At 42.3% G+C, this 12,494-nt stretch overlaps 1 protein-coding gene across 3 annotated transcripts in view; it reads left to right on the plus strand.

Moving 5' to 3' along the window:
• Window positions 1–10,111: 10,111 nt before the first annotated feature.
• Window positions 10,112–12,494, plus strand: part of DCP2 (decapping mRNA 2) — a 42,530-nt gene continuing 40,147 nt past the window's right edge. Inside the window, exon 1 of one of the 3 annotated variants that reach the window (XM_012659522.1) lies at window positions 10,112–10,359. In XM_012659522.1, the coding sequence (XP_012514976.1) occupies window positions 10,307–10,359 (53 nt within the window). In that variant the 5' untranslated portion in view covers window positions 10,112–10,306. The remainder of the gene's footprint in view (window positions 10,360–12,494) is intronic. The other 2 variants (XM_012659524.1, XM_012659523.1) reach the window with 2 other exon arrangements.

Consider the following 12,494-nt stretch of genomic DNA (forward strand, 5'->3'; position numbering starts at 1 on the left):
GCTCTTGCTCAGGCTGGTCTTGAACTCCTGAGCTCAAACGATCCACCTGATCCGCCCACCTCAGCCTGCCAGAGTGCTAGGGTTACAGGCGTGAGTCACCATGCCCGGCCTTGAATATGTTATGTTAACAGCAAAGAGGAATTAAGGTTGCTAATCAGCGATTTTAAGATAGGGAGATTATCCTGAATATTCCAGGTGGGCCCAATGTAATCACAAAGCTCCTTAAAAGTTGAAGAAGACGTGGGAGTGAGTCAGAGGAAGATGGAACAATGAAAGAAGGTCAGAGTGATGCAACATAAGAAAGAATCTTGCCATTGCTGGCTTGAAAGATAGAGGAAAGGGAGCAGGAGCCAAGGAATGTAGTGGCCTCTGGAAGCCAGAAAAGGCAAGGACACTGATTCTCCCTGGAGCCTCCAGTAGGGAGCACAGCCTGTGGACACTTTGATTTTAGCTCAGTAAGATCTGTGCTGGGCTCGTAACCAGCAGAGCTGTAAGATAATAAGTTTGTATTATTTAAGCCACCAAGTCAGCAGTAATTTGTTATAACAACAATAGAAAACTAATATACAGAGTGAGATTGTACCCCTATTTAGCAGTGCTACGATTCTAACAGAGGGAATGGCCTGAAAAAAGGGCAAAATGTATTGCAAGCTGTCTCTTTAAAACCTCCCCTACTCTTTTTGGGACTTGAAACCTGCATCCCTGCCTCAGGCCAGTGCTCGGGAGGGGAAGAGGAGTGTCCTTTGTTCTTTGTACCACAGGAGATGGCTCAACAGAGTTGTCCAGGAAATTGTCCACATAGAGATTGTCTTCATTGTCTTTGCAGGAGATGGGACAGATCAGAATCATCAACTATAGTTAAACAGCAATAGCCTGAAGCTGAAAACCCTCCCTTTAAAAGCTCTGTATTTCTGCCTATAGTTAGGAAAATTGGTACTTTGAGATGGGAGTCTGCCATTTTCCTCATTTGCCAACAAATTAATAAACCTCCCTTTCCTTCTCCTCAAAGCCACTTGTCCTCATTCTTCTGATGCAGCCTTAGTTAGGGACAAGTGCCAAGCTTTTGGTAACATCATGACTAAAAGAAGCTAACTGTAAGAGGGAGGTTTCACTGCATGAGAAAGGGTTTCTTCAGAGACCTGAATCATTTAACCACAAAATAACGTAGTTTTCCTAACTCCTTAGAAGTGGATTCCAATGTATGGCAAAAACTTCAGCTTTAAAGTCCTGCTCTTGTATTAAAAATGTGACTCAGCAGTATGATGCAAAATTTAAAAATGGAAAAAAGGAATGGACACCCTCTGGTGGTAGCAAATAAAACAGACTTTGTTTCCTTGTATATTCTGGGTACAGTTAGGTGGAATTAGTTATGTAGGGCCTCTGTCTGGAGAGTGCTGCACCAACTGTGCGTAGACCTCTGAGCCCCAGGTAGACTATGCCGCGTAGAGTTATGGGACCATAGACTTAGCTGATTATTTTAACAGCGAGTGACTGGAAACGTACTTCTTTGTATTTCTTTGTGTTTGTTTGTTCGATGTTGTTTTTCAACAAAATGTCTTCTTTTAAAGAATTCAGTGTAAGAGGTGCTCTAAGACAAACTCCTTTTCCCAGTCAAGATGCTTCCAAGGTCAATAGAGAAAAGAAACACAAACCAGCCTCTAGGATGCTTACTCAACAACAAAATTTATTCAAAGATTCAGCATAATAATTAGCATGTGTTAATAATTTAGTTTCTGAAATTTTACTCAGCGACAGGCAATTAATAAGCAAATTCTTAAGAACTGTTATAGAGATTGTATTTCTGATTTTAAAAATTAAGACATTATTTCTTTTAAAAGTCCTAAAATAATTTTATTTTTCCTTATTTGTCCCTCATGCCAAATAAGGTTATTTACCACTAGCTTAGGGCTTTTCTATTTGGGTCTGACAACTCTATTTTTCCCCTTTCAAATGCCTCCTCCCCTTCTGGGCAAACGGAAATCAGACATGACAAGGGGAGCAGGAAGGGGAAGGCCGAAGGAAGGGGGATAGTCTAGAGTTGTTTACATATAATATATTTAGACATAATGTCCGGTGTGGGGACCAGATGTCAGGTCTGGGTTCCCTGGTTCTTGCTTCTCAGTATCAAAGAATGGTTACTGGTACCAAGTCAATGGAGCAAATGAGCAGACCAAGCAGATGCAAGCAAGCAAAGTGCCAAAGTTTATTAAAGCAAAGTACATTCCAGAGAAGGAGTGGGTCAACCCTTGCGAGTGGAGGAGACCCTAAGTTTAACAAGATTTTTCCTTTTTTGCTGATTCTCTAATTTTATGTGAAGTGGGGGGTGGCATATTCATGGTTTTTCTTGGAAAGGGGTAGAGAATTCCCAGAACTGGAACCCCCCCCACCTTTTAACCTTGTAAGGCCATTTCCAGGGGTTGCCATGGTATTTTTAAACTCTTGTGGCACTGGTGGGTGTGATTTTTACTATGATAATGAGGGTAGGGCACTTGAGGATACCGTCATCTTACATGTATACATGTTCCAGAGACCCTCATTTGTGGCCTTGATCATATCTCTACCTTGTGGCCTTTCTACCTCTTTCGGGTTGGTCTGTCCTTGGAGATCCCCTATCATAAACCAAACATCTCTTCCTTCTTGGAGGCCCCCTCTGGTCAATTTGTTCCTCCTAGTAGACAAAGCATCTTCTAGTGCCATCTACTTCTTGATGGAAACCCCCTAAACAGAGCATCTGTTCCCCTTCCTCCTTGTCCCAACCTAACAATAATGTCTATTTATCATGTATTTATAAATTATGTTACACATATTTATTATATTTATTACATATTACATTACATAATTTATATAATATATTTCTATTATGTGTATATATGCATAGAGAAAGAGAGAGCAAGTTCTGTATCAATTAGGACTCTGGAGAAAATAACAAAAACCCATCTTAGCTAGAATGAGTTCATTTTTCCAATAGATTTCTAAGCAGAGATTCACTCTTTTTTTTCTTTTTTAAGAGATTCATTCTTACTCATCTTAAGATTTTGCATGTCATCACCTCCTCCCCAGTAACCTTAGCACGTATTTGGTGATAACACATTCATTTGCCTAGTCTTTAATTAACAAATGTTTATAGGGTGCCTATCATATGATGGGGACATTTTAAGCACGGTGGAATCAGTGGATAACATAGAAAAGACCCCCTTTTTTGTAATGTATAGTACTGGGGGAAGAGGGAAAAAATAGATTAAATTTTTTCAAATTGAGGAAGCATAGTATGAAGGAACCCAAGGCATGTGATAGATAATAACAGTAGAGATTATTTAGATAGCATGGTCAGGAAGGGTCTTTTTAAAGAGATGACATTTAAGCCGTACATAAAGGATGAAAGGGAGAGACGCCTGGAAGAGGGGCAGCAGTTCAGGCAGAGGAAATGGCATGTGGAAAGAGCTTGGCATAGTTGATGAATTGCAAGGAGACTAATGTGGCCAGAGTGCAGTGAGCGAGGGATGAAGATGGGACACAGATGAAGCTGGAGCCATGCGCAGTACTCCACCACGAGAGGTCTCTTACACGAACAAGATTTTATACTAAGGGTCATGAAGATTTTTAAGCAGGAGAGTGATGTGATCGAATTTATGTTTTAAGAGGATCTCTCTTGCTGCCATGTGGAGGGTGGATTAAAATGGGACAAGAGGGCAAGACAGGAGACTACTTGGGAGCCTACTGAAGTAGTCTGGGGAGAAACGCAGTGGCTTGGACCAAGGTGGGGAAAGTTGAGGTGGAGAACATATTGGCGTTCCTCTCACTGGTGACTTCATTTCTGTCACTTAATCTGAGGATTTGGGCAGAGGTCTTTTTTAGGTTCCTCTGCGGAGGCCTCCTGGTGGCAGGGAGAGGGGAGGAAAACCTCGAAGACACTTTTGTCCATGCTGCCTCAGTACTCAGTACTTTTCCACTCCTACCCTTTCCCCCTTGCCCTCCCCTACTCCACCTCAGGGGCCATAAAACCATAAAACTGCTGCAGATTTTTCTTCAAGGATCCCTTAACAGTTAGATGACCCCATGACCCCACATATTTGTGCTGACCCACCTGACTCCCTTTTTGTTTGTTTGTTTGTTTTTGAGACGGGGTCTTGCTCTGTCTCCCTGGCTAGAGTACAGTTGCATCATCATAGCTCACTATAACCTCAAACTCCTGGGCTCATGTGATCCTCCTGACTCAGCCTCCTAAATAGCTGGGACTACAGGTGTGGGCCACCATGCCCTGGCTAATTTTTCTATTTTTGGTAGAGACAGGGTTCTGCTATGGCTTAGGCTGGTCTTGAACTCCTGGCACCAGGCAATCCTCCCATCTCAGCCTCCCAGAGTGCTAGGATTCCAGGTGTGAGCCACCACACCCAGCCCCAACCTGACACTTGACCTTTGCACCATTCCATGGGGGAAATGAAACTCTTGCTTATATCATCACAGTAAGTGATTAAAGGCTACTCTTTCATTTTTGGCTTGTTGCTCTCATCAGCTACTCTGACACCTGACAGTTCAGTTCTCTCTCTCCCAGCTCACCTGAGTTCCTGACAGTTCTAGATCCATTTCTTAACAGGTCTTTCAGCTTTGCCCTATTCCAGTACTAGCTTCAACCTCAAGGTCATAGTGAGTAGTATCTCACTCACTGAGTACTGGCCACAGAAGCGCCAGACATCATATCCTGACCTGATGACATCCAATAAAAGAAGGGAGACTTTTTCATTATAAGGTTTTAAGTGAGGGTCCTAAGATTCATGCTGATTGAGCTGTGTAGGTATGTACTCACCCAGGAAATGGATTGTAGTTTTCGACTTACCAACCAGGTCTCGCCCTTAGAGCCAAGAGTGTGTCTAACTTCCCCAGAGTCCCATATGCTGGGGGGTGGAAGCCAAAGGATACATGTCTGAATCAGGGTTCTGTTAGAAAAGAGTAGGGGATGAATTCAGGGCTTGCTACATAATTTGCAGAGCTCCTGCCCCTCATGAAAATATGGAGCTCCATATTCAACAGGCAAGAAACAATGTCATTAAAGGTATTAGAATATAAAGGCTTTTCTTTTCTTCCACAGTCTCTTTCTTGAATTATGGTGTTTTTATTTGATATTTACTGTTGTTCTAAGAAAAGTAAAAAATGTAAATTATGATGATGAATTTTACCATCCATCTTTATATTGTATAATGTTGATTTTAAATGCAAATATAAGAGCATTTAACTTGTATATTTCACATTTTGTACATGCATTATGTATTTCATTGTTACCAGAACAGTGGAAATGCTGCACAAAACTAAGTCAACTGTTTTTAATGTCACTTCTTGATATGTGCATATTCTACCATACTCTTTACCTTCTTATTGATGAGGAAAGACTGAAAAAAAAGGAATTATGGGTTGCCCTATCTTTCCTTTTACTCTGTGTCATCATTTTCAGCATAAGTGGTTGGCCAAACAGGAAAGAGACAGAAAAGGATATGATAGGGTTCCTTGGTTCTTTTGTGTTTTTTAGACTGTCATTGTCTGCTTTTTGCATTCAAAGCAAGGTCTGATTCATAGGAAGCTTGGCCTCTTAGGGCTCACAGTGACCCCACTTACTCGGTTGTAACATGCTTATGTTGTTCTCACTCTGAATCTTGCTAAAATTTCGTGCATCGTAGGTCCTTATTTTCACAGGACATTGCAAATGCTATATGCAGATGGGGCAGCAAGGAGTGGGTGGACAGGCATAGTGTACGTATCAGCTCTGCTCATGTGTATGCTCCATTGTCCTATCCAACTCCACTCACAAAACACAAGTTCAATAATAAAATTATTAAGAATTTCAAGATGGTGATAGCAGAGCATTGAACTAAATGTGAGGTCTTTCTGAATGCAGGGCCCTGTGCAATTACACAGTTTATACACATACCCATGTAGCTGGTCTTGGGTGAATGGGTGCTGGGTAGGCAAACAAGAATGTCCACTATGAGATACATATACTGAAATAGAGAAGACTGATTCTGTAGAACAGTTTGTGTGTAAACAATCAAGATACTTTATGCAGCAAAAGTTTATTTCTTGCTCATGCAGAATCTGTAACAAATGCTCTAGGGTAGTTCTCCTCCAAGCAGTAAACTCGGGGATCTGTGTTCCTTCTACAGCATGGCTGCTCCATCTGGAGTCCTTTGCTTTCATCTGGGAAGAGAAGGAAAGAGAGAAATAAAAATAACATGGGGCATTTCAGGAGCCATGCTTAGAAGCTGGGCATATTATTTTTATCCTCATGCTATTGGCCAGAACTCAATTCCTGGTTCTATCTAAATGCAAGGGAGCCTGTGAGTCGAGGAAAAGGAAATGGACTTGGTCAGCATCTAGTAAGACTCTGTAGTAGAGATCAAGGGAGGTTTTTGTTTCTTTTTTGGTAGGTGTTATGAAAGCATTTTATGTGTTATGGGAGATGATTTAGTGGAAAGAAAGAGTAGGGCTAACAGAAGGGGCAAATATGTGTTGCTCAGTAAGTGTTGAGTCGAACCATAAGAACTTTGTAGGGATGTAAAAAAGCTTTGACAGACTTAATTTAACCTCAGCCAATTTATAAAGGAGGCTGATAAACAAGTTAAATATTTTTTAGGATGTGATGACAGCTTGTTTTGTTGTGAGGATTATTATATTTGACAAGAATTTTATGCTATAATATGCTATACAGACATTAGTAATGATTATTATTGTGTCATTCTCCCTAAAACAGAATTCCTGCTGTGAGTTTAGAACTGAATTCTAGTCCTGGCTCCATTACATAGTGTCATTTAATTATTCAATCTTTATGAGTTGTTTAATCTTTATAAGGCGCATTAGTCTCTGTCTTTTTCACATAGTTATAAAGACTAAATAAGATAGCATATTTTAAAACTATAAAGGTTTTGATCAACCCAATTATTTAAAAATCAAATCGGTATTATAATTTAAGAACCCTAAGATCTCTTGTTCCCTCAACTCTCAACTCCAATTTATTTGCCTTTCTCAAGCCAAAGGCTGCTGGGGCCTGTGAAGGGGGGGGCGGCGGGGGAATGGGAATGAGGTTTTGGGTTCTTTGGAAGTCATGACTCAGAGAACTGATATAAGGGTCTACCTATAAGGGTCTACTATGCTTTAATTCAGCACCTAGAAATCTGTGTGTGAGGAGGCAGGGGAGGGATGGGAGTGGGCAGGAAGGTAGCTTGGAAGATGCTTGACCATTAGACATATCTGAAACTCTTAATGGGGCAGCTTGGCTTAGCACTGTGTGAGAGTTTGGGGACTTCCTGGTCCCTAAAAGCCAAAAAGTTGTATAGGTGCCTGGTAATTTGCTTGTTTCTGTACCATTGGCCCATGGGCATAAGTACCCCTTGGCCTTGCACTACTGTTTCACTGCCATCACTTAGAGTACTCTAAAAATCAGACTGGAGCTCTAAGTGGGACAACTAAGAAAACCACTAAGGTGTCCCCCAGAGGAAAGACATTCAGTCAGAACAGATATTAATAAAATGCATGCCCAGCAGAATAGAACTGTTGAAGGGGCTCACCCTTACCTTTACCATCCACACACTATACTGGCTGGTCTTGCAACTGCTAGCACTCACATTTCTTTGCCTGAGGGCTTTTTTCTGGCTCCTAGAGCTCACCTACCACCCATGTGGCAGGCTGGGGTACAGGCCCTAGGGGCAGCCCTCAACCAATGACTAATGATGGAACTTGGTATATAAATCCCCATCTCCCTCACTGCTTGAGTGGGATAACTCTGAGGGATGTGTTTTACACTAGCCTCTAGAGTTCTCCAATGAGATTAAGCTCCAGTTAACCACAATGCTAACTTCCTTGACAATAAACCCTTTATTGGCTTTCTTCCCTTGCTTGACTCACTTCCCAGCTCTGCTACAAGTGTTTTCCAGGATCACCTCTCTCATAGACTATTTGCATTCAAATCCTTGTCTCTGGGTCTGCTTCTTAGGAAACCTAAACTAAGACCTGTACTGTGCCAGAGAGTACTGAATAAAGCAAATGAATTACTCCAGCCTGTGCTTTCCCACTTGACTCCCAGAATACTTCAAGCTATGCCTGGAAGCATTTTTCTCTTTAGGGAATTTGACCAGCAAGAAAGAATGACCTACAGAGACTGATGTCTTGTGTTTCCAACCAATGACTCAGCCAGATCATCCTACCGTGAAGCTCTCAAGTCCCACCCACAATCTTAGAGCTTCCAATTAGCTTTCATAGCAGTTGACTCCAGTTTTTTAAGGCCTTACTGTTACGGCAAGTGTTACAGTGACCGGTCCCAGGGGAATCACCGAGCAGCACGCAGAGAGTTGGAGAGTCAGTGTTTAATCTCTTAACGCTGGCGGGCCCAGAGGAGACAAGTCTCCAAATTCTCAGCACCTCTTCCGGGTTTTTGTCAAGTTTTATACTTTTTTGGGGGTTAGTCTTATCCAATAACACACACAAGCATAAAAGTTAACCAATTAGTAAAAGGATTAAAAGTTAGCCAATTAATAGCAGTTCTTACATGCAGTACAGTTATGATAGGCTTATAACAAACAGTATAGTTATGATAGGTTTACAACAAGCAGTATGGTCATGACAGGCTTATAACTCTGCTTAACTGTTTTGTGGTTTCAGCTAGCTGGTGCATATTCTACCTACTTGCTCTACTTAGCTGCTTTGTGGTTTTAAGCAGAACTGGCATGGAAATTCCCCAACATTACTGTTAAGTGTGAGTGAACCATGAAGGACTACAGAAAACTTCTAATATGATAGATGGAGACTAATTTAATAGCAAAAAGCAGCTGAGAGGAATAAGGGATTATTCAGGGAGAAGAAAATTTCAAAATCTATTACTAACATCCTCAGAGCGATAAAATATAATGTCTATGAAGCAAGAATATTACATCATAAGTAAAAGGACATTTGAAGAACAAAAAAGAACCCCAGAAAAGTAAAAGCTCTATAGATGGCTAGAAGATAAATTTGAGGGATTCTCCCAAGAAAGAGCAAAAAGACCAAGATGGAAGACGGGCATAAAACAGATGGTGACAGGCTTCTTACACCATGCCAAGGGAGTTTAGGCTTGATCACACATCAGAAGCCAATGTAGGGGACTATCAGAAGCTGAAAAGATAGTAACCTATTGATATCTGAATAAAACAAAATTTAGGCAGTTGCATAGGCCAAGAATGGAGGGAGAGGCACTGGTTAGGCAGTTCTTGCAGTAATGTGGAGAAATAATGCAGACCTGAAATAAAGACAGTGGCATTTAGACAGAAATTAAGAGAAAAGACAGGAGATTATTAAATGGTAAAACAGACTAAACTCGTGACTAAGCAGGGGTGTGTGAGCGCTTGCTTGCTTCTGGGCCTGATGTAAGAGGAAGGAGAACAGATGAATCCAGTTTCTCCTAGGATCCTGAATGGATTGGACTCCATTAAGCAAAATGAGGAATGAATGAGGACCAGCACGTGGGAGTTGGTGTGTTGGGCGTGAAATGAAGATCACGAGTTCAGGTGCAATTACTATTTTGAGACTTCATAGGTGCTAGATAGAGGGATAAAGTCCTTGTCTTCCTATTTGCAACTAAGTGCCTGAAGAGGGACAGAAGTGAGCCACTTGTAAAACGGATACCCTCTTCAGGGATTTGTAGTGAAAGGCACAGCCCTGGGTGTAGAGGTGGTGGGGGTAGCGAGGAATGTAGGATATTTGGTGTCAGGAATCATGAATATACTCTTGTGCTTAACGGGTCCTCAGGGTCTGCCCCGCGGAGGACCTGTGCCCACTCGGTCACCCAGCGGTCGTTAAGACCACGCTGAAGTCCCGGATGTTGGTCTCAGGGTCCACAGGGAAGACCAAAGTCCTCCAAACCTAGGAACGCAAAGGAGGCATGATGCGCATGCGTCTGTCCACACCAGGGCTCAATCGCGGCGGCGGGAAGTTGGTTGACTGAGCAGCTTGAAGACGGATTGGAGATGGCGGACCAATAAACAAACGTCTCATTGGCTTAGCGCGCGCAGACTCCCAATTCTTCAGCTTCCCATTGGGTCTTTCAAGTAGATCAGGGGCGTGACTCCCGGGGCTCCGCCCCACGCCTTGGCCCAGTCTCGAGGTCTAGGGCTGAGCGAGCAGGACGGAAGTGAGCGGGTCCCGCCCCTTCCCCTGCTGCTCTTGGTTAGAGTCGCCGCCGCTGCCGCCTCCGCTGCGCGCTCTCCGGCGAGCCGGAGTCTCCGTGCCGTGCCCTTGGTCCCCGGCCACGCGGAGCCGGGATGCACTGCTCCTGCTGTGGGTTCTCATCATGGAGACCAAACGAGTGGAGATTCCCGGCAGCGTCCTGGACGATCTCTGCAGGTACCGTGCTGCCCCGACCCCCTTTCGCCGTCTCCTGGTTTCTCTCAGATTCGCGGACCCCCCCACCCCCCACCACAGGCCTCCGGGTCCCCTCCCCCGTGCTCATCCAGGTCGTGGCTTTCCACCGTCGACCCTTCTCTCCGACGCCACCCACCCTGTTTTTCCTCGGCAGTCTCCCTGTTTTTCACGGCCCCGAATTCTTCCCTGCGGAGCGCCCGTAATTTCCTCATTTTTTTTAGTTTTCCAACTATTTTGTTTTCCCATGGGCGAAGCCGCTTCGCCAGAGCCTGGGTCTTCTGCGTTTTGCCGCCGCCACCCCCTCCCATTGTTTTTCCTGCTCCCGTGACTTTCGCACACCGTTTACCCTCTGCTCCCTCTGTCTCATCCCCGATTCTGAAGGAAGACCCCAGTGTATTAGTTTAAGTCTTAGGATCCCAGGTGCCTGGACCTACGCAAGAAGCAGTTTTCAAACTTACCCTATCCCCTGAGTATTCTTACGTGTTCGTGGCATTCTCTGTAAATTCCTGTAAAGAATTAATTACTCTTATTTTCATTCCTGGACTTTATTTTTGGGGCGGGAGGAAGTCTGGAGCTGCTTTTCTTTTTTTTTGAGAGCTGCTTTTTCTTTTCATCTCCTGCTTTAAAGGAAAATCTCAACCGCGGGGTTTTAACTCGTGGTATGCTTTCACAAGAGAAATGTTCTGCATTCTTCCCTTCAGTTAGCTCTGATTTCAGATAGCCAAACACATGTTAAATGTACTTAAAAATATTTATTTTCCGGAGATAAAATTTGTGGTGCAGCGATACCTTGTGTTGTCGCCAAGTGTATGTGGGCCGTGAAATAATTTAGATTACAAGTGAGTAAAAGCTCTGACAAATAACACCTTTTCACTTACAATTACCGTGTTTATGTTTAAAAGTCATGCTTTTAGTAGTTGTGTTGCATTCACGCTATTTTTTTAATGGGAAGGAAAAAACTAATTTTTGTGGAGTTTCTACTGTGTGCCAGGCAGTGGGTTCTCCGTTTACCTACATCATTTTATTTAATTCTCAAAACAGCCCTATTTGGTAGGTGCAGTTACACTATTTCCATTTTCATCCGAGCAGACATATTCAGACACTTTGTAATTTACACAAGGTCACTGTTCATCTGATTCACAAAATCAAGACTTTAAACCTAGGCCTTTTTCCCTCACAGTGCCTGTGCTTTTCTTCCTACCCCAGGAGGATGTAATAAGACTACCATTTTAAACCTCAGAAAAGAAAAGTACATGTAGAGAAGTAAATAGATTTTGTAACTAGTAAGAATTAATGTCATTGTACTTCTTTGGTGATGGTAGAATTATAATTTTTGAAATATGATAGGTTCAAATGAACCACTTAACAGTTAAAAGACACTTATCACTTTCTTTGTTTTTTTTAGAGACAGGGTCTCACTCTGTTGCACAGGCTGGAGTGCAGTGGCCTCGCCATAGCTCACTGCAGCCTCAAACTCCTGGGCTCAAGCTTTCCTCTTGCAGTAGCTGGGACTACAGGTGTGCACCACCACACCTGGCTAATTTTTTCTCTTTTTAGTAGAAACGGGGGTCTTGCTCTTGTTCAGGCTGGTTTTGAAAAGACACTCATTTTCTATGGTCCCAAATTCGGTAGGAAGAAAAACGTTAATATATATGTGTCTATGTGGATAAATGACTAGAAGAACATGAACCAAAAGTGGGGTTATGGGTTTGTGATCTTTATTTTCTTCTTCATGTTTCCAAGATTTTTTTAAAGGATGTGCATTTTATAGGTTAGAAAAAAATTAAAGATGAGTATTTGGAAAGGTGAGCAATAATTATGTATGGGTTAATAAGGGTAAGAGTTGATTTAGAAAAAGATGAGGTTATCTTACACATTTTACAGGCATCTGAACTAGTCTTACACTAGTATTGGGGTTAATTTGTATGTTATCTAGGATTATGTCTTTAAAGAAATGATATCAGCCAAATATTATTTTATGTGTGAAGCATGTTTATTCACAAAATAATTATGTTGTATTTTGTAAACAGTGTGATAAACATCTGTTAAGTGTTAAGTGAAGATACTTGGTTTTCCAGTGAGTTTATTTAAGCTATTATACAAAACCTTTGGAATAG

Source organism: Propithecus coquereli, unplaced genomic scaffold (assembly GCF_000956105.1).
Source record: "Propithecus coquereli isolate 6110/MARCELLA unplaced genomic scaffold, Pcoq_1.0 Scaffold62, whole genome shotgun sequence".
Taxonomy (NCBI): Eukaryota; Metazoa; Chordata; class Mammalia; order Primates; family Indriidae; genus Propithecus; species Propithecus coquereli.